The 23,004-nt window shown below is 39.3% G+C and overlaps 2 protein-coding genes across 3 annotated transcripts in view; one reads left to right on the top strand and one right to left on the bottom strand.

Annotated features, from left to right (window-relative positions):
• TGS1 (trimethylguanosine synthase 1) overlaps nucleotides 1-7,067 on the bottom strand; it is a 1,147,018-nt gene extending 1,139,951 nt beyond the window's left edge. The window contains exon 1 of the mRNA XM_044065538.1: nucleotides 6,777-7,067. Within this exon, the coding sequence (XP_043921473.1) occupies nucleotides 6,777-6,871 (95 nt within the window). The 5' untranslated portion in view covers nucleotides 6,872-7,067. The remainder of the gene's footprint in view (nucleotides 1-6,776) is intronic.
• A 38-nt stretch (nucleotides 7,068-7,105) lies between these two features.
• Nucleotides 7,106-23,004, top strand: part of TMEM68 (transmembrane protein 68) — a 704,547-nt gene continuing 688,648 nt past the window's right edge. The window contains exon 1 of one of the 2 annotated variants that reach the window (XM_044065539.1): nucleotides 7,106-7,217. The gene's annotated coding sequence lies outside the window, so the exon portion shown is untranslated. Of the gene's footprint in view, nucleotides 7,307-23,004 lie in introns of both variants that reach the window. The other variant, XM_044065541.1, reaches the window with a different exon arrangement.

Raw genomic sequence — 23,004 nt, 5'->3', positions numbered from 1 at the left:
TGTGTTTAAAACAAGAAAACTTAAATGGTAGAATATAATATAACCACATTAATGTGAGAGAGAAGCTGCAGATAGTACCCTTACTGTGATAAGGAAGTACAGGACAATACCCAACATAATGACTGGCTCATAAAATTCACAATTTATTCATTTATTTGTTTACCTGGGTAGTGTACTAATCACGACAGACTTGGTGAACTACTGCACAGAACATAGTCTAATGTGATATAATTATAAGTAGAAACAGAACTTTACTACATAATAACTGCTCTTTTCTGTCCTTGTCCCAAAGGCAGGAACGGACTTAGGTCAACTGGTGCCCTAGGCAAAAGGGCTCCAATGCGCCCCCTACCACACCATCTGGTGCCCCCATCCTGGTCTACCTACTCCAAGTAAATACTGGAATAGTGCCCCTGCTACAGCGGCGCCCTAGGCGACTGCCTAGTTGGCCTATGCCTAAGGCCAGCTATGCCCAAAGGCTGCTGCTTGAGTTACAAACTGACAGAATACTTTTCAATCAGGTTATTCCATTTAGAGCTTACTGTATTTATGGGTTGAGGTGTAGATTTCCAAGGAAGTAGAAAAGTTGTGGTGTTGAAAGCTACCTAGATATAGAATATTATATGGTTCGTTTCTTGAAAAGCTGGAGCTGTGCGAACATACGGTCTTGAACAGCTGGTGATGTGGTGGTGCATTTTATCTTACCATTATGAAAAAAAAAATGGGTAGGTAAGAGTAGGCATGGTTGTAAACAGTGATGGAGCTAGCTTGATAGTCTAGGAAGTACAGAATCTGTGACAGCACCTGGCATGTTTACAAGAAGGTATCATTGTCAGGAGAGAGCAGAGGTTGTTAGCTTATGTCAGCAGGGAGTGATTACATAAATGTGCATATGTATGCAAGTCTAGCAAAGAATTAGAAATGGCATAAATGCTGAAGCAAGTGTGTAAGTCAGTACAGAATGTAAACAAGCAATAAAATGAATGTACAAAAGCATTTCAGCAAGCAGCATGGTAGGGTTCTGGATATTTACATGTCAGCTGGGTAGAAGCAAACTATGCCACAGCAGGCATGGTAGGAGCAAGAGACTGCAGATGTTCTAATCACATCTACTAGAAATAACTGCTTTAAGTAGTAACCACCTCAGGCTAACTAATCACTGCCTGCAGTGCCTTGAGCACTGTTATACAAGTATTTGGTGAAGTTAAATGAACCTGTGGCCAAGGAGATTCCCAGTTCAGGAACAGGGGCCCAAGCCTCGAGTATGTAGCTATTATTGCCTTCTGCTCCTAACAACTTAGCCATATGCTTGGGAGTTTGCATGCAGGAACAAACCGATGCTTGAGTAATGGTGCAACATCATAACAACTGTAGTTTGTTGAAATAAGCTCAGCAAAATGCCCATAAGCTTATGGGATCAGATGATGTTTGAATGGATTTATATGCCTTACAGAAAAGAAAATAATTACAGTTATTTTTCAAATAGGACACAGGAAAGCACAAATAACTAAACAAATACTTAAGACTGGGCTTATGGGATATATGTACAGCAGAGGTAGTTAAGAGATAATTAAGGAAAACGCATACTTATGGTTTGCCTGAGATAATACAAATCTGGGCTAAGATACAAGGAGGGGACAACTATAGCTGTTTACTTAACTACTAACAATTAACAAGGATGTGGGGTGTACTGAAGGCATCTGGTGCACCTGCCTAGCTGAGTAAGGCTATATTATTTTCTTATTGGTTTGTGGAATAAGGCAGGCACTTGAAGCTCAGCTGTAGGTACTGCTCTATTTGAAAGGCTGTTAAGACTAAGTATCAATCTGATGGAGGACTGAAGTGTCAGAGGCACCAAAGCCAGACTCCGAAAGAAGGGCAGTGGAGCCAGAATGCTACTTGCCTCATAAAAGGTAGGTGCTCCAGAAAAGTCTGTGCTCAGCAAGGTAATGCCCACATTGGGTGAGAAGATGAGAAATCAAATACCAGCCTGAGTCAGACTGAAACCAGAGTCATCAGTTAACAAAACAATTCAGGATACATCGGAGATGAGCTGTGGTCTGGGGAAAATGCTAGGCATAACAGAATGGTAAAGGTAAGCATAAGACACACAAAAGCAAGGTTCTGAGATGCAAAGGTTTGGTAGGTCAATTAAGTGGAAGGAAAACAGAAAGCACACTGGTCACTGCAAGTGAACTGCATGAAGTGGGGGAGTTTAACTGACAAGCTAGTTGGAAAGAGTATAGATTACAGAGGCAGGAAATGTGGCAAAAGAGCGGGTGAGGATCAGTGCTGTGTGTTACATAACAGAAAAATTAAGATAAAAATAACAAAGTGGGTTCTTGAAATGAAAAGAACTCCACCATGAGCCACATTTGACAGATCAGGGCAGTAGGGTTCAGGAGAGAACACAAGTGTATAGGACAAAAGGCGGGAAAGCAGAAAGATACTCGTAGCTCTGCTTCCATTTCTAAATTTTGGGTTCCTAGATAAATGTGAAAACAAAGCAATACATTTCAAAGGTAGAACTATGTGAACATGTTCTCACATGATCAGCCTCAGAAAAGACAAATAGTAAAAGGAAAGGAGTGCGGTACTCATTATGAGCAAAAAAGGGAAATTTTGTTAAGGCAGACATGGGAAAACTGATACCATACGTGCAGGAGCAGTACCAAAGAACTCAAAAGGGGTTGTATGGATTCAAACTTACTACTACAGGATTATGCCGCTGTGTTCAGCTACATCACAGAGAACATTACAATAGCATAAAGATTATAAACAGAGGAGATGAACTTAGCCTAATAGGTCATGGCAGGACTGGGTTTGCTGCTACTCTGGAGCATTGAGGCTGGGGTGACACTAATAGAAATGTGGACTTCCTTGGACAAAGGGCAGTATGGAAGTTGGTGGAAGGTATTATAAAATTTAGTCTCATTCTGAGATGACAGCATCTCAGAGAAACAGTGATCCACTGACAGATAATGTTAATACTTGCCTTGCTTCTTCTCCAAGGTGCCCTGATCTCTGACAACCCAGGCTTCACTAACAAATGAGTAACTAAATCAAGCTGTACAAAGTAGCAATTAGGAAAACTCAGAGCAAATGTGAACTGAAGGCAGCATGCTTGAATAAATATGTATTAAGCTTGAGAAACTGACCAAGTTGGAGTTGGCCAAATGGTGTACTTCACAAACAAAAAGTACAAAGTTTTAACTCTCATGAAAAGAGCTTGGCTAGACTTAAAAGGGTTGGTTTTGCCTAACGGTTAAAGCCTTCACCTCATAAACACAAAGTACATACTTTAATTTTGACTTTGGGTTGTTGGATAGGCATAAAATGATCCTTCAGGGCAATAAGACGGTTCATAGCTGAATAGTAGACTAAGAATAATTCTTTTAGGTGCTTTGTGCATAATCAGAGCGAGATGAATGACTGGCACATGAATGCTGACATCCATTTAGTGCATGAGGTGGTCTAGACTCATTAAGAGCCCATATCCTTTTTGGAGATTCAGTGAGGAGGGTTTGGAGCTCCCTACCCTGGTAAGAACAAATGCAACATTACAATTACTCAGAATGCATACAGCATAGTAAAGGAATTAAGTGGAACGTTTTATTTTTTTTATTTTATTTATTAACTTTTTTTGCATGGTTTAGGATTCTCTTCAAATTTCTGGATAAAGGATTGATGCATGAAGCTTGGAACTGGCTAGACATAAGTCAGACATCATTGGATGGAAGTGGCTCTTTTTGTAGGATGCAAGAGACATTCCCACAGTTACCAGATCCTCAAATGAAGATTCCCACCCACTGGTATGATAGCCCAGATCACGCTGGGGAACCAAGACTCAGACTATATATCCTTCCCAAAATGAGCCTCAATAAAAGATGCTTTACTGGAAAACACTCTGGTTATTTACACATTTGTAAGAGACATTGGAAAGATTAGCTAAAAAGGAACAAACAATCTTATCTAAAGCTGACAAAGAAATTGTATTTCACTTGTTGCTTATCCACGCAGATAATTATGTACTGCTGGCATGAAGTCTGATGGGAATACTATGCTGAAAGATACATGCCCAAAGGCTGTGCAGCAACAAGCATGATGTTTGAGAAGTTTAGTGTCTTTTTACAGTGGGTAGCATTGCAACAAGTAGTTCCAGAGTTGTGGTACATTAAAGAAATGGCTTTATGTTTAGCGGGAGCAAAAAGACAGATAAATGTTAGGAGAATCTATAGGTTTCTCAAGAGGCAGGTCAGGCTTTTGCAAGACTATTAATAAATGAAAAACCAAGTAGCCCAAAAACACTTTTAGCAATTTTCAGCACAGGAAGACATATGGAGAAAGGAACTGTAAGATATCCAGAAGAAAATCATGGAAGTTGAAGGAAGCGGTATTGCACTCTTCAAAGATTGCTTAACCTTACTGGTGAGGTTTTTCAGTTTCAGGTGTCAGGTCATCCCTATATGGCAACTATTCAAGCGCTGGACAAACTAAACTCATGGGTAGTTTCAGACTATTTTGCAAAATGCAAATTGCAAAAGAGACAATGTTAGATTATGAGGCATGAGGAATTCTGAAGACCATTAAGAGAGTGAATTTTTGGCAACAAAAAGTTAGCAGGGAGGGTCAGCTGTTTAATGATACAGCTTGAAAAATAGGCTAGGGGTTCATTTTAAAGGGCAGCAGTTTGTTACAAAGTGCACCAATGCTGTGTTGCTCGTTAATGAAAAGGTCAATGAAGGATATGGATTTTTTTCATCATTATAAATGAAGTAGAAGGTTTGGAAGATATCAACCCAGGTTTTTATACAAGTAATATGGTACTGTTAAGTCTTACCAATAATAGGCTAGGGGTAGTGGAGTCTTAGGACACCTAATAAGGCACTTTCTTCTAACCTGTAAAATGTAAAATGCAGAACATAACATTGCAGCCACAGCCTATCCCAAGTATGGAAAAAGGCATGGCTGATTCTCCATTCTAATTTCTGGCAAGGATGATCCAAGGAAGGTGATTCTGAATGCATGTCATCCAACAAACAGATTGCAAATCATCTAAGAAATTTTATCGTAAAGCATCCCGGATTAATAGAAAATACATTAAGATGAAAAAGTAGAAAAATTGCATAAGCTGGAGTAGGCAAGTTTAGTGACCAATAAAAGAGATTTTATCTTAATTTAGGAGAAATGGAATTGTTTATAATGAATATTACAATGGGATGCGAAGGGGAAGTGGGGATGTGTTTATAAGAGGATAAAGCTGGTGTCCGACCACAAGACTTGAAAGGTATAACTTGAACACTTTACCAAGTTATTGAGTAGCCAGCTATCCCTGACCTGTCTGGGCAATGAGACTGGTCTGATCAAAAATGACTTCCCTTGGAATGGTGGTTCCTTCAACATCTTGAAGAAAGACCTTAAGTATGGGGTCAATGATTCATGGATTACGGTATCAAGTTTCCAAGTCCAGCTTTTTGCCCAAATCCCTTGATCAGTTCTGATTTAGTTGGCCATTAGTAAAGGTATAGCAGTTTGTTTTTCTTATCCATTGTACCCATAATATTGTTTTCTTCTGTAATGTTGTTAATTTGTCTCTATTCGTATGTATTTGTATGTCTGTTTGGGGCTTTTCCCCTTGGGTCTCCACTGAAAAAGGGTAATTCTTCCCCAGCTGGACCAACCCGGTTAACAAATGCAAATAAATAAATATAGCTGCTTCATTACTTCTGGATAGATATATAATTTTCTTAATAGACAATAATTACTGGCATCTACTATAAATATGAAAAGGTACAGTGTTTGAAATTAAAAAGGAAATGCTGATTCACAGACATTTGCTTTCAATGTATACAATCTATAAGTTCTAAATTTAGCCCCATACAGTCAACTATGATGGTTTTCTTAACATACAGTGCTGTTAACGGTTTACAGTATGAAACTTTAACTAACTTCCTAACTATGCTGGCACTCATCACTGCTTTCTCACAAAAACAATCATTTTTGAGAGACATTCAGAATACAAAGCCAGGGGCAGCCAACCTTTATCAGTCACATTACATCATTCATCGTGTATAAATTGCATAACTGTATAAGTCATATACATGCCTAAATTGGTTGCATGAATTACACAAACTAGTGCTGGGTAAAACTGCAAATAAAATGACAAAGCAGCTCACATTCCCGGCTACCAGTGCTAAAACAAAATATACCTCTCAGCACAGTTCTCAACCTCTTAGCACAAAAAAATCTGGGCAAAGCCAAAAATAATGGAGGACAAAGCCCCCAAAATAGGGGCACATTTTAAATATTGCTCTAATAAACTTAGAAAGTTGGTAAAATAGAGAGTCTTGTGTTACCGTACATTTTCTGAAGGGTATGAAGATTCAAATCACTGATATTTACTGAATTTTATTCAGTCACACTGATTTGCCACAAAAACAGAAAATCACAAATTTTATGAGGAACAGACCAAAAATATGGACATTCTAAGAAAATCTGTAAATTTGGGAGGTATGCCTCTCAGGTATCCCTGATTTTGTCTCAAATTTTAGCTCTGTCCCTCTTAATCCTTACTAAAACTGATTACTTTTGCAGGAAAGGTGGTGAAATACACTTAATAAATAATGGCAGTGATTACAGTTTCAGGCTTCGTTGCATTATAAAACGTATATTAACAGCTTTGCCCTGGATTCTGTTGGGATTCATCCCTGAACTGTTGAGAACTACAAAACAAAGATCTAGAAATGCATGTTCCCAATTCCAGTGAAGCGACTTACTTAAGAAACACTCTAGAACATATGCAGTGTATCCCACGAACGTCACTAAATTCATAGGCACCAAAAAATAAATCAGCTACAGCAAAACTCAACATTTTCACCCAGTCTCCGGAAGTTGCGCAAATCCGTATTAAACTGTAAGGTCAGTCATAATAGTGATTGTATTCAGTTGCACAACCGACTAATAACCTCCTCGAAAACAAGTCCTCTTTCAGGAGTAATCAAAAATTTACTTAAACTCCTTTCTTTCATTAAAGTTGCCCACGTGGAATTTGTTTTGCTCTTTTCGCGCTGTGCGTCACTTAATGATGTTCGTCTTAACACAGAATCCGTGATTCCGTACTAAAAAATAACCCGGGCTGCATCCAAGCCCATGTTAATTTCCGGACAGTCTTCTAGTTCGCTAATATTTTAGCACTGGGTACCAGTAGTCGAAGGCAGGTGGGTAGAAGTAGCTGTCATGATTTGTGTAGACGGGTTCAGTCATTTGGCGTTGGAGGTTTACGTCTAGGCAATGAGCTGTTAATTTGGTAACTGACATTTTGAGAATTTTTTGTTTTATTTTGGAAATGATTTGTCTTGTAAGATGGTGGAAACTTATTTAATCAGTTATTTTTTTTTTAATATTGACTTCAGCAATACTGTCTCACTGCATGTTAATGTAAGTTTTACAGTAGCAGTTTTTGTTATTCTAAAGGGGTTTTGATGGATCATGCCTATCAAATGTACCTCATTTGAGGAAATATTCTTCTTGTTTCACAAAAATGTACTGTTCTTTATTGGAAGGTTTTGTTCCATAATCAGTGTTTATAGAAAGTCCCTGTTCCATATTTAAGGGTTCTTTACAATTTCGGCGTTGTTCAGGCAAAATCATTGAAGAATAACTTTGGTTCATATCTCATCAAACTCACATTTTAACCATGCATTGAATTCCTAATTAATGTTGTCATATTTTCTCTATTTAGAGAAACATGTTTTCACCTTTGGGATTCTAAAGGTTGGGACAAATGTACTGGGTTGTGTGATGGTGTGCGTATGGTCAGTTAATGCAAGTTTTAAGTGTTACCGTCTCAAACTGTAGAGATAGGAAATTATTTATTTTTGTCAACAGATTAAAATCAGTGGCTTTCCAAAAAGTTTTTGAACGTTGCAACTTTTTAAAGCAACAATTTATCTGTGTACGTATAGTAGCAGTCTGTTTACTTCAAAACGTGGAATTGCGACAACTTTGGGCTGTATATTATATTTTAGTGTTATAGAAGTCCAAGCCTCGACTTTAGAAGGATTAAAACTATTATTTGTAAGCGTGTGGTGGATATTTGCTTGTATCCGTGACCCAATGTAGTGTAAAGAATAAACAAACTGAATGTTTTAGATCTTAAACTGGTCGTCCTTGAAAATACGTTTATGTGCATAGATAACTAAATGATAGAAAAATGATAGCAACGATCTACTGTAAGCAAATGGAGCCGAGGCTGTCAAACAAATCCAGTTATACTAAAATTTCTGTGTGTTTAGTCAGGCTAAGTAATCGTAAACTGACATTTTTTCTTGTGTGCTTGCTTTCCTTGGTTAAGTATTTCTTAGTATATACTTCATTTTAACACACCTGTGAATTTTGCTAATTTTCACAAAATGTCCAGATTTTTGTCTGTTCCTCGTAAAATTTGTGATTTTTTTGGCAAACAAATCAGGATTTACGTCACTAAATAATGCCAGACATTTGAGTTTGACTTCTTATCCTTCAGAAAATGCATGCTAACTCAAAACTCATTATTCTATTAGCTTTCTAAGTTTATCAGAGCATTATTTAAAACCTGTTTTTAGTGTATGCCTTTGTCCCCATTATGGATTATTTAAAACCTGTTTTTAGTGTATGCCTTTGTCCCCATTATGTTTGGCTATGTCCAGATTTCTTGTGCTAAGAGTTTGAGAGGTTTGCATTCAGATATAAATTGGTTATTAGAGGGAATGAATCGCTTACCCGTCGTAATCTCTTACCCATAAAGAAATGAGAAGAGTAAGACTTTAGTCTGAGCTATCCCATTAAACCCACTGTATTGACTATACCTGGTTTGATTTGTTACAGTTGTATAACAGGAAGGCCAATTTACTTGGAGAAAGATTACACTGTTATATGTAATGTAGGAGTATACAGTTTGTGAAAACAGGAACATCACTATCATTCTTGCTCTTCTAACACTGGGAGTTCACTGTCTTTCAGTGCATTACCCATACATTGATGATTGTTGCTATCCTCCAAGTACACATAATATTTATTAAGTGAGTGTGCCAGGAGTGAGGATGTGTTTTATGAAGTCTTGTAGGTAGCATTACTACTGTATGTTGTGAAACTCTTAGTTACTTAGCTTCGCAAGCAACACAATGTGCATTTGAAAGAGTAGTGTTTGTAGAAAGCCTTTGTACCAGCCAAATAGACTGTGCTTTTGAGAAAGCAATGCTTATAGAGAGCCTTTGTACCATTTTTTGTCTTTTGCAAATATATGCAATGTATTATGCACTAGTGTTCTTTTATTGTACATTTGCTGACCTTTTGGTTTTAAACCTGACTTCAGGAATATCCCTTATTTTACTTTCTGTGTTGGAGCTATGTATATGTTTTTTGTTCTAAATGCACATTGTACATACCTCTGATATTTAAGTAACAAAAACAGTCTTAAAATAAAATAACTTGATTATTGTGAGAGCCTGGAAGATGGTTCTCTTTGGGGCATTTGTTGCTTTCTGGTGCAATTTTGTATGTGTCCTAGGTATCCATTGCATCTGCAGAAAGAAAGAAGGAAGGAAGGTATAGACTCCCAAATGTCTGAAAAAAATGGATACATAAGGGTGAAAGGAAAGCATCTGAACAGAAGGAAGGAAAGCTTAAGGCAGTCTTGAGAAAAAGTTTATGGAGCTGCTTCTATAGACTTAACCCCACCTCTGGTGTCTGGTGGGAGCACCAGCATTACAGGAGTGATCTCCTATGCCCTCCCCTTGCAGGTGCATGCTTCCACTGTCGTGCCCAGAAGGGTGACCTTCACTGTTTCAGAAGTACCAAGTGCCCAGGTCTATGTTTAAAGGTGTTGTGCAGGTCTACACTTGCATGGGAGCAACTGATTGACCAGGAACCACTCTTCCTTCCTTCCAGGAATGGTGCTGGAATATTGAACTCACTCTCACCCACTTTCATGCCATCTCTGCCAGTGCCCAAACTGCTATTTGTACTTTGATTGTATTCATTAGAGTCTGGACTTTATTGTTTCATGCCACAAAAACAAGCAGAAGAGTGCACTTTATTCCAAGGTAGTGCTGTCTTGGGAGGTAGTATATTTGGAGATTAGGGATGTGGAAGCAGATCAGGGGTGTGCACATAACAGCAGTCCTACCTACAAAATAACTCCATGAAGTTTGCATCCTTTTAACTTCCCCATAATGGTAAACTGGTCCACAGGGAGCTTGTTACTGGGATGCCAGGTTCAGGAAAATTGATTTCAAATAGACACTGTTACAAATATTTTGCACAGACATACATGTATATGCATATATACTTTTATACTTTTCGGATAAAACAAAAACACAAAATACGTGTTGCACACCACATTAAGAATGTCATTTCTTCTTCTTCTTCTTCTTCTTCTGGCTGCTCCCGTTAGGTGTCACCACAGCAGATCAACTGTTTCCATTTCTTCCTGTCCTCTGCATCTTGCTCTGTCATACCAACCACCTGCATGTCCTCTCTCACCACATCCATAAACCTTATCTTAGGCCTTCCTCTTTTCCTGTTACCTGGCAGCTTCATCCTTTTTCCCAATATACTCTGCATCCCTCCTCAGCACATGTCCAAACCAACGTAATCTTGCCTCTCTGGCTTTCTCTCCAAACCTTCCAACCTGGGCTGACCCTCTATACTTATTCGTAATCCTGTCCATCCTCGTCACACCCAGTGCAAATCTTAACATCTTCAACTCTGCCACATCAAGCTCTGACTCCTGTCTTTTTGTCAGTGCCACTGTCTCCAACCCATATAACATAGCTGGTCTCACTACTCTCTTGTAGACCTTCCCTTTCACTCTTACTGGTACTCGTCTGTCACAAATCACTCCTGACACTCTTCTCCACCCACTCCATCCTGCCTGTACTCTCTTCTTCACCTCTCTTCCACACTCACCATTACTCTGAACTGTTGATCCCAAGTACTTAAACTCATTCACCTTCGCCACCTCTACTCCCTGCATCCTCACCATTCCTCTATCCTCCCTCTCATTTACACACATATATTCTGACTTAGTACTTCTGACCTTCATTCCTCTTCTCTCTAGAGCATATCTCCACCTCTCCAGGGTCTCCTCCACCTGTTCCTTACTCTCACTACAGATCACAATGTCATCCGCAAACATCATAGTCCACAGGGACTCCTGTCTGATCTTGTCTGTCAACCTGTCCATCACCATTGCAAATAAGAAAGGGCTCAGAGCTGATCCTTGATGTAATCCCACCTCCACCTTAAACGCATCTGTCCCTCCCACCGCAGACCTCATCGCTGTCACACTACCCTCGTACATATCCTGTGCCACTCTTAAAGTAAGCAAAAGAGAAATACGTAAATGTTTTATTCATATTATAAATACTTAAAAAAACTCCTTTTGATTATTAAAGCAGATAATATGGTGATGTATTGACCTCATTCCCTCATTGTAAGAATTCAGAATGTGCTTGCTCGCTAATCACAAAATGTTATAGAAGTAACATTAGAATTGTCTGTAGTCTTTGTTAAACCTGGTTTTGATCTAGTACATCCGTTCATGTATTACAGCTGGTAAAAAGAGGCCACTGATATCCATGGCTACTCTTTGGAATGGTTCCCGAGTAATTAATAACGACACCAAAGCAGCTCTAACTTTATCTGCTAACCTGCTGACCTTTTGACACTGCTTACATGTCTTGCAGTACTTTCTCCCGTCTTTTGCCTGGCCAATAAAAATATGTACATTTCTTATTTGTACATTTTATGTCCAGATGGCCTGAAAAAAAATGAAATGTTATTCGCTGCAGCCAAAAGTGCCTCATGGGTAGGCCATTTAAACTACCAAATGATTTGTCACTTCTCCCTCTAGCCCTCCTTTAGGAGTCCTTTTTTTTGTACAATAACCTGTTCTACCAGTATGTGGACTCTCCCTTTCTTTGAAAATTACTAGTTTACTTTGTTGTTTCTCACAAACCTGTAAGGTGGGATCTAAAATCTGTTCATGTCTCAACTTGAACCTTATAATCTCCTGACTTCTAGCAGTGGAAGTCTAATATTTTTCAACAACTATGTCTCTGTTTCAGGCTTGGTTACCAACCATCTGTTCCCATAAAGTAACCCATTCAGATGAGCCCAGTACCTTTTTTCAAGTTCTTTTTTTCAATTGAAATTCTTTTTTTTTATTCAATTTTTAAAATTTTATGTAACTGCTCCCATTGTGCACTTTTATGTAACTGCTCCCATTGTGCACTTTTATGTAACTGCTCCCATTGTGCACTTTTTATTTTTTCTGGTGTATCTCATGATTTTTTTTTTTTTTTATTTTTTTTTGAGATGGTGAGTTTTTTTTGTTAGTCAAGTGCATGGATGTTCCTGTGGCAGTGTTTGTTTTGTTCATTGGTACCCTCATTGGAAACTATTGCCTGTCTCTTGGAAACATTGAAGTGGTGGAAGTTGGGCCTGCAGTGGTGAGCCGAGCTGATGCAGAGTGCAGGAAGCAGAAGCCATGGGATTTCAAGGGACCGTATTTGCTTTTGTTGGGTCTGTGTTAACTGGATTGGACTTTGGGATGTGGTGGATGGTGCTGGAGAAATGGAAATGGTGATGGCCTGGATGGTGGTTTGTGAGGATCGGAGACGTCTGAAGGAAGGACTTGGGCTTGAATGTTGCTGGTGATGGTGTGGCCATTCGGGGCTGTAGGTAGTGGTGGTTGTAAGGTCTGTGGTGTCGTGAAAATGGTCAGAAGAAAGGACTGGGACTTGTATGTTGCTGGTGATGCATGGGAGATGGTGGATTAGAAGGTGGTTGAAGTATTCCATGAATCGTGCTCAGTTTTTAAAGCTTCTGGGTCTTCAGATGGTTCATTTTCACTGTTGCCGTACATGTATTTTTGTTGCTTCTTGTTTATATGTTGTGTTTTGTTTTTGTGCATGAGCTTGGAGGAATGAAATTTCATTCAGCTGTATGCTTGTGTATGGCTGAATGACAATAAAGTTACTTTTGACTTTTTTTTTTTTTTTTTTTGAATTTTTATAGAACAAGAAAACTATTTCCTTCCTCATAGAAAACTAAACCTACATTATTGGTCAGCACATATAACAGTATCAAATACATAACAAACTGTTTATATGATTGCCTAAATTGATGTGATAAAAAAAAGTCTTCAAAATATAAGCTGAGATTATACATTATATCAGTCATCTCTCTCGCTAGTATGTCGAAGACTTTTTGCAAGGAGGTATGATAAGCAGTGATCTTTTCTGTTCTTTTCCAGATAGTTGTTAATTCCATCAGAGATACAGACAGCACAATGCTTCTAAAGTCTTTAAAAGGTGGACATGTTTCTCTTGCGTGCAGTGGCTAGGAGGATCCATAGGAGTGAAAACTTTGCTTTAGGAACACATTGTGGAATGGGAGCACTAAACAGAATTAAAGATTTAGACGGCTACAACTTATCATTAAAAACTGTTTGTAAAAATTGATTCACCTTATCCCAAAATGTTTTAAGCAACTGGCCATCAAAAGACATATGTTGCCAGTCTGCATTCAATTTTACTTTATATCTCCAGCATCCAGTTTCTTGTTTAAATATTAATTCTAGCCTGTGGGTTATAAGAAAAGTTCTATGAAGAAATTTCCATACAAATAACTTCTATTAGATTTATAGGGAAGTATATTTAGAAGAAACAAGTATTAATATTTTCTCTTTATCATCAGGGGTTTGATTATTAATTTTATTTTAATCCCCAAAAATGTCTTTGTAACATGTTTTATGCTTTTAATCGCTTTTTCCTTGGACAGTATGATTTGTTTAGTAAGTCAGATATTCGATACATTTAGGGACATTTTGTCTAATAGTTGGCTTCATTAATTCTAATCTATTTATAACATATTGCCTTAGTTGCTGTATTGCTAGTCTCATTTTTCTGTGCATGTTGAATTTATTTTTAACTTGTTCCAGTGATAGAAGTTTACTAGTATGTAACAACTGATGCCAATAGATTAATTCCTTTTTCTTTAAAAGTTTTGATTGTGGCCACATCAACAGTATTCATACAATCATGGGTACAGGCAGTAGGGTATAGCAAAATATCCATGCCTTGATATCTGGATTCTTATTTAGATAATTATTGTATAATTTTAATGCATCTATTATAAATTTGGAACTTGTATATTTTTTTGTATCAAAGACTGCATATTCTCTCACCATTCTGCGGAAATTATTGGATACCAACTCTGTGCATCGGAGTGACACTGATTGACTTGATTTTAACCAGATGCTTTCATGTATTTGTTTCCATCTAGCTGAATAAGAGGAGTTCAACCACAAGGATAACCTCTTTATAACAGATGAAAAGGCATAAATCTCTGTATGTGGAAGGTTATACACCCTGCTTCCCAATCACTCAAGTGATTAATCGCTATTCTGGGTTTACTATGATACCATAAACATTTTATCATTAATAGGTTCATAGGTGTTTACTAGGCTAATGACCACATGGGCCTTTTTAAGCCTAGCCATGCATCCCAAGTCTATGACAAGTTCTGATACCCTTGCATAAGTGTAAGCATGGGCCTGAGAGATGAACCATTTACAGGTTACCATTTGCATTAGAAACATAATGTGTTAAATTGATTTATATATTGTTTAGAGTGGGGAATAGAGAATGCTTGTATAAAATATAATAATTCAAATGATTATTGTCCTGAAACTATGTATAATCTGTTCTCCATTGTAAAGAAGAATTTGTTCCATTTTTGTATGAGAGTTTTTATATGATTTAAAATATAATAATTAATCAGTAGTTAATGCTTCATTCGTTTATTTTGTTAGTATAATCCCAAAGTATTTGATTTTATTGTCAGGGGCAGGATATTGAGAACATTTCTTATGTAAATTCCTTTTATCAGAGTTCACAATTTTGTTTTGTCAAGCTCCGTTTGGCAGATGTAGATTCTTGAGGATGCCATTTGGAATAAATTCTCCAAGTGAAGTCTTCTAGCATGCAGTGGAGCAAATATATTCCAGGTTATCCTTGTGCTGTAATAGTAGATGATTTATTGGCTAGAGGCAATGATTAAGCAGAGCATGACAGAAACTTTAAGAGAGTTCTAGACAGAGCAAGTGAAGTGAACTTAAAGCTCAATCTTCTGAAGTATAAATTCAGACTACCGGAAGTTACATATGTAGGTCATTTATTTACCAGCACTGGCTTATGACCAGACCCATCCAAGCAAGCAGCTATTCTTGTGGTGTCAGCACCAGAAAATATTCAAGTTCTACAGTGTTTCTTTGGCATGGTCCATTATTTAGGCAGGTTCATACTGGACTTCAGTGAGTTGGCAGCACCTTTAAGAGAGCTGATGTGCAAAAATGTTACATGGTCTTTGTTGGAACAGCACCAGAAGGCATTTGAAGACCTTACCACCCCACCTACATTAAGATACTTTGATGTCAATAAATCAGTCACTCTTTCCTGTGATGCTTCAAAATTTGGTCTTGGTGCAGTTATTCTTCAGGAAGGCAGACCAGTAGCCTATGCATCTTGAACACTTACCCAAACTGAGATGCAGTATGCTCAAATTGAGAAAGAACTTTTGGCAATAGTATTTGCATGTTCAAAGTTTCATGATTATATCTATGGTCGAGTTGTTCAGATTGAAACTGATCATCAAGCTCTAGTTACTACTCTAAAGAAGCCTATGCATTCAGCTCCAGCAAGATTACAAAGAATGATGCTCAAATTGCAAAAGTTGTTGTTGTTGTCTTCGGCTTTTCCCAGTTAGGGGTCGCCACAGCGGAACTCCGGTCTGCTAATGATTGACGGTAGATTTTGACAAACGCCGAGGTGCCAACTCGACGTTCAACCTTCAACGAAGGCACGCCCATTTACGCATGTCTTTCGAACACCCACCCAACCATAGGGAGGACATGCAGACTCCACACAGAAGGCATTCCCCACACTCTAGCCGAGAATCTAACAGGGAAAACCTCTTGCTGTGAGGCAACAACGCCACTGCTGCACCATCGCGGATGTTTACAACTTCAAAATGGTCTATACAAAAGGCAAATTTCTTTATCTGGCTGATATTTTATCCAGATCGCCCAGAAATACAATGGAACAGCTTGATGCAGGGACTTTTGACTTTGACGTAATGGCAGTGTGTCATTTTTCTACCATGAGATTTGATGAGCTGACAGGTCATACAAAGACCGATCCAATTTTGCAAAAGCTCAACCACTACATTAATGTTGGATGGCTGTCAAAGCAATCTAGTGCACCACCTGAACTTCAAACCTATTTTCCTTACAGAGATGAGATGTTGATGGAAGATGGCATTATTTTCAAAGGTCCTAAAATTGCTGTTCCTGCTTCCTTACAACATGAATATATCCAGATTTTGCATCACAGTTACCCAGGCTCTGAATCTACCAAAAGAAAGGTGAGAGAACTAGTATTTTTGCCTTCACTAGTGAAAGACATTCCTATCTTCTTGTTCAGTATGCAATAGTACTAAACTGCATTTGCAAAGAGAACTACTTCAGCTAAGTCAAGTTGCTGAACTACCTTGGTCAACAGTAGCCACTGACATATTCGAGGGGAACAATCAATCTCAAACCAGTTCAAACAAGAGTCTACCAATACGAACATCCACTACTGTTTATTACTAAACTGGAACATCCTTTCTCAGTCCTTGGTAGGCCACACAAAGTTATTTATGACAATGATACTCAATTTACTAGTCAGTCATTTTAGAAATTTGCAAGAGAATGGGACTTTGTGGATATTCTGGCTTACTAGGAACATGTACAGTCAAATGGATTAGCTGAGCATGCAGTGCAGAGTGCAAAGCAATTACCTGAATGGCTGAAGCATGATAATACTGATGTCTTTTTTTATTTACTTAATCTCAGAAACATACTGCGTGATGATATACTTGACTCAACTGCTCAGAGACATCTATCCAGGCAAACCAGAACACTGGCTATTGGTTCCAGTTTATTGAAGCCTAAAACTAAAAATAACAGAACCGTCAGAGCACAATTATTCATGAAGATTTCTTTCCAGAAGTCCAGTTATGATAAATCGAGCAGATTTCTTCATCCACTAAAAGAAGGACAGGCAGTGAAGATACAAACGGTGAAAGGTTTTGACCGGATTGGTTAAGTAACAGGTATATGCACCGAGCCAAGATCCTACTTACTTAGAATCCTGAGGGTGTGGATTACAGGAGAAATTGCAGACCTCTTCTTCCTGTAACAGAATCGTTCGCAGCATTGTTCTTATAATACAGACTCTAGATCTCAGAGCAATCCAGACAATGTTCCCATCCCAGAACATGTCTTACCTTCTACTTTCACTCCTGAGGATGTTCCCGATATTCCTAAGGTTGAACATTCAGCAGAGACAGTTCCAGTTGCTAAGTCTAAGTCCCAGATTTATATCATGTGATTTGGTCTCACTGCCAGACCTAGTAAGAAATACACAGCGACCTAGACGTAACTGGTATATATGTACCTAAAAAAAACAAAAAATAATCCTTGTTTTCCCGCCTCTTCTCGACTAGTTTAGACCAGTTTACAGGCATTGCTGTATTCTGGGCTGTGGTGTAGTTCCTGTGTTGTCCATTACCTTACTTGGATAGAAGGAAGTTTCTTTGCTCACCAGTGGGAGTGGGGAGTCTTGAACAGCCTACCTGTCCCTGTAGGAAGTGACCTCAGCACAAGAGCTGTAGTAATTGGTTATTTTGGACCATTTCTAGCTCTTTTGTAGTTCCCTGTTTAAAATCCGCCTCTGGGCATTTTTTTCTGGCTATACTACTCAGACAGGCTCCTCGTGGTCCTGCAGAGTGGTCCTAGCTACAGAGAACTCAGAAAAGCGACTACTTTCTGGATTTAAGTATCTTTGCTGTTTTTTTGCTTGGAATAGCTTCTCTAGCTTACTCTTAACAAGCTTAAACTGTTTTTTAGCTGATTGCTGCATTATTTTAAAATCTGCACTTAAAGTTACGTTTTAGTCGAATTTGATCGAAAGTTTGTTTAATTTAACTGTTGAGGCTGCCCACTAAAGTGTGTTAGCCTGTGTAACTGATTTATCACTGTTTCTGCATTTTCTGTGTGTTTCTATCAAAAACACAAAAAAAAAAAAAAAAAAAAAAAATAATCCTTGTTTTCCCGCTTCTCCTCGACTAGTTTAGACCAGTTTACAGGCATTGCTGTATTCTGGGCTGTGGTGTAGTTCCTGTGTTGTCCATTACCTTACTTGGATTGAAGGACGTTTCTTTGCTCACCAGTGGGAGTGGGGAGCCTTGAGCAGCCTACCTGTCCCTGTAGGAAGTGACCTCAGCACAAGAACTGTAGTAATTGGTTGTTTTGGACCATTTCTAGCTCTTTTGTAGTTCCCTGTTTAAAATCCGCATTTGCGTGGCTTTGTGCGATTGTGCGCATAGAGCAGCGCTGGTTAAACAAGGTTAAACTTCTTCTGGCTCTGCCAAGTCTGCTCTTCAAATTTTCCCTTAAGGAAGCTCTACTGTTAGTATAATTAGACTACTTGCTATATTATAAGCCTAGCATTTGTTCTCGAAACTTCTCTACTAAGTAAGCACTCTCGTACTAAGTAAGCACTACATCCACCTAGCACCCCTGTGAATATCCACTTCCCTTAAAGGCACAACACTCCCTTATACTGTTCTAGCATGTCGAGTGGTAGATTGCTGGCATCCTTTCCAGTTCAACTGGTTAATCTGGGTATCTTGAGACAATGCTACAATTGTCTCATGTACACAGACAACCCTCTCCTCCTCCCAACAAACACAAATACATGTGAGAGATGCAACTATATAGCCAAACTGGAGGCTGAACTCTCTCAGCTCAGGGCTGGCATGACCAGACAGGAGGAGATGGTAACCACACACACAACAAGCCCAGTCCCACATAGACCTACCACAACTGCAAACCAAACACATAAAAACACAAAGACATACTCGGAGGCTCTAATAAAAAAACTTACCAAAACAACAGAGGCTCCCAAAGCAGACATCCAAAAATCCACCACCTCAAAACAAAACACATGCAACACATCAATAAATCAGTGTGTCAACCAATCACAGCCCTGAAGGCCAAACACCATGCCTGATACACTAGTAATAGGTGACTCTGTAGTCAGACACACTGATGTCCCGCTTACCAGGCTGAACAAGGAGAGGGTGACTGTGAGCTGCCTATCGGGAGCTAGGATCCGTCACATAACACACGCACTCAGGTCACTCCAAAGCAAGTACAAATATGACTCCGTCATTGTCCATGCTGGCTTGAATGACCTGAGACGTACCTCCCTGGACTACATGAAAAGAGACATAGAGGAGCTCTCTGATTATGTAGCCCAGGCTGGTATGACCCTGACCCCGAGCAGCATCTTGCCTTCACCAAGAATGATGCCACAATACAAAGACAAGATGATCAGCTTTAATAATTGGCTCAAGTACTGGTGTCATTCTAAGAGGATCCAATGTTTGTCTGCCTTGGATGACATGTTGGACAAGCCATGCTGCTTCGCAAGGGACGGCTTGCACCTGTCACCACTGGGCTTCCGGATATTGGCCAAGGCTCTTGCCACCCCCATAGTGCCTTTTTTAGGCAAGGCTCAAAAGACAAACCCACCTCCTTAGAAAACAAAAATGAAAAAAAACTAAGGGTAATGCTGCTCAACACCAGAAGTCTAAATCTCAAGATGCAGGCACTCGATGCACTCCTCAGTATGGAGAACATCGACGTCTGTACAGTAACTGAAACCTGGTTCAAGGCTCCTGAGAGCACCCCAGCGCTACCAGGCTATACCTCATATCATGCTTTTCGGCCCCAAAACCCGGGCCGAACCACAAAGGGAGGGGGAGTGTCCATATTCATCAAGGACACCCACACCTCCAGGTTAGTAGCAAAACATGAAGCATCAGAGACCATACAGGTGCAACTAACCATAGGCAAAACTGCAATACAACTGGTAGCATGTTACAGACCACCCTCCCAATCTCAGGAACCCCGCTCAGCCTTCCTGAAGACATTGGAGGATATGAATGTATCACAAAATACCATCATACTGGGAGACTTCAACTACCCAAACATAGATTGGGTACATTATTCTAGCCCTAACACCCTAGCCCAAAGGTTCCTGGAATTCATAAATTCAAATGCACTGGAACAGCTAGTCACCTCTCCCACTAGGGGAGATAATATATTAGACCTGATCATCACAAACATGGGGACAAAATGCTCCACACCAGAGGTTTACCCCTCACTAGTGAGATCTGACCACAAACTAATCACCCTGGATATACATATCCCACCTCCACCCCCAGCACAAAAGACCACAGTGAAAAACTTCTCAAAAGCAGACTTCACTCTTCTTAAGATTGAGATGGTATCCTTTAAGCCCACCGGGCCAGTGGATACCACATCCCACTATGCCGAATCCTTCACTAATGCTTTCTATGGACATCTCCAAGAATGCATGGATCATGCAATTCCAAATAAATCCAAGTCCCTCTCCACCAAAAGCAAGCATCCTGTCTGGTGGACCTCAGCCATTAACCAGTTGTATAACAAAAGAAGGAAGCTACTGCATGACAGAGCAAAATCCCATAAAGGGAAGACATCTCTGATCAACATTAGCAGAAAACTAAGTTCTCTCATAAAAATATCCAAGGCCAACTTTGAGAGAAAAATCGCTAAGGACACTAAAGATAACCACAAAGCCTTCTTCAGCTATGTTAGAAACCTGGGCGGAAACCCTCAGATATGCTCAGAGTTAGTTCACAACAACAAAAAATACACTGAACCCACAGATATTGCCAACATTCTGGCTGACAGGTTCAGTGCAAATTTCTCCCCTCCCTCACCCCCAAAAGAAGAAATACTAATGTAATCTCCCTGTCATCTCAGATGTCCAAGTGAGAACCGCCCTCAACAAAGCTAAAAACACAGCATCAATGGGACCTGACGGTATCCCGGGTTGCGTGCTACGTGAACTCCAAGAGGAGCTAAACCCGCACATAAAAATGCTATTTAACCTTAGCCTTACTACAGGATATGTACCTGAACACTGGCATGCAGCTACAGTGGTCCCACTCCACAAAGGGGGTACCTCTACAGACCCTGGGAACTACCGCCCCATAAGCTTAACCAGCCTGGTTTGCAAAGCTATGGAAAGAATCATTATGGAACTCCTAAACAGAGACATAGGGGACCTACAGACACTTAACCCCACCCAGTTCGGCTTTGTAAAGGGCAGATCCTGCCTTTTGAACCTGGTTGACTTTTTCAAAATAGTCACTAGAGCCATTGATGTGGGCAAAGCAGTCCATACAGCCTACCTGGACTTGGCTAAGGCCTTCGACACAATACCCCACTCAGGCATCATAGATAAGCTCATCAGCTTAAACGTAAACCCTTATGTCACTAGATGGGTTGCAAACAGGCTAAAGGACAGAACTCATAAAGTTAAAATCGCTGGAGCAATGTCAGACTCAAAGCCAGTCACAAGTGGTGTCCCACAGGGATCTGTCCTGGGACCCCTCTTGTTCGGCATTTATTTCTCAGATGTTAAAGCAAACATGGGAGGGTTGTGGCTGACAAGTTCGCAGATGACTGCAAACTAGGCGCCATAGTCGATACACCAGCGGACACATACATCCTACAAAAAGGCCTCACAGATACGGACAACTGGTGCCGGAGTCACGGCCTTAAACTAAATGCCAAAAAATGTATAGTCATCCCCTTTGGGAAAAACAAAGTACCCACAAATGATCACATAGACAGCAACCCACTGAGTACGGAAAAAGTAATCAGAGACCCAAGTCGACAGCGACCTCTCATTTGACACTCACGTTGCCAAAGTGGTTAGAAAAACATTCTACCTTGCACACCTCATCATGAAGGGATTCACATCCATATCCAAGGATGTCATTGTAAACTATGAAACTATGTATAATTGCATGACAAAGAACTGATTGTATTGTGTGCATGTCACCTGATATTCTCAGTAATGCATGATGTATTTCTCAAAGAGGGAGGATGTAGAAAAGAGTGTGTGTGCTGTTCCTTTGAGAGGCGTGTCAAGGACTGAGCGTGTGTATATAAATAGTGGGCATCTACTGTACTCGGTACCATTTTGAAAGTGCAGCCAGAGAGTGTTTTAATCGTGATGTGTTTGTACATAATAAAGCTGCTTGAACAGAACCCACAAAGACTTGTCTGTTGTATTCTGACTAGACGAGCGACATGATTTAACAGTGGAATTACTCAAGATAAGAACTTGGGGAAAAAGCAGTTGAAGTGTTTTAACTCGTGATCTTAGCAGGAAGCTGAGACAGAAAAGTAAGTAAACCGTTTCATCTTCAAAATTATGCCTTAAGCTCATGAAGTGACTAACAGTAATCCCATTCACCTCAAAATTATGTATGTAATTCATATAAACATTTAACCTTAATAAAACATCCAAAAGAATAGAACCCAACACTAAACTCAAATACCGATTATTTAAAGGACTAGTAAAACACTTTTTTTTTTTTTCAAAAATTTCTTTATTGCATTTTTCAATAATAAACACACACAAGAACACCATAAGACACAGATATGTTACCACAATTACTGGCGATGCCTGCTTGATGTCATTCTTAAGTGATAAAAACACCTAGTATCTTTAGATTAGTATTTTGTCTGATCCCTAATTGCATTATATCTCTCAAGTTAAGCAGTATAGTTCTTATAATGGGTTATGTGGTAATGGCTCTTCATTCATATCACCCTAATCTACTGACCAATTCCTAACCGGTCTTCCTCATTTCTAAGTGATATCTGATTTTACCTGCCTTTATATATCTGTTGTAGTAGTTGGCTAAAAACGTGACTTCTGGTGTAAATTGTATGTATCATTTGTATATAGTTAGTTCGTGGTAGTTATCTTTTTCCTTTTCTTTGTGTTT

The sequence above is a fragment of the Protopterus annectens genome, chromosome 3.part0 (assembly GCF_019279795.1).
Source record: "Protopterus annectens isolate FY-2018-M chromosome 3.part0, PAN1.0, whole genome shotgun sequence".
NCBI classification, from domain to species: Eukaryota; Metazoa; Chordata; order Ceratodontiformes; family Protopteridae; genus Protopterus; species Protopterus annectens.
The sequence above is the reverse complement of the archived record's forward strand: the minus strand, read 5'-3'. Positions and strand labels throughout refer to the sequence as shown.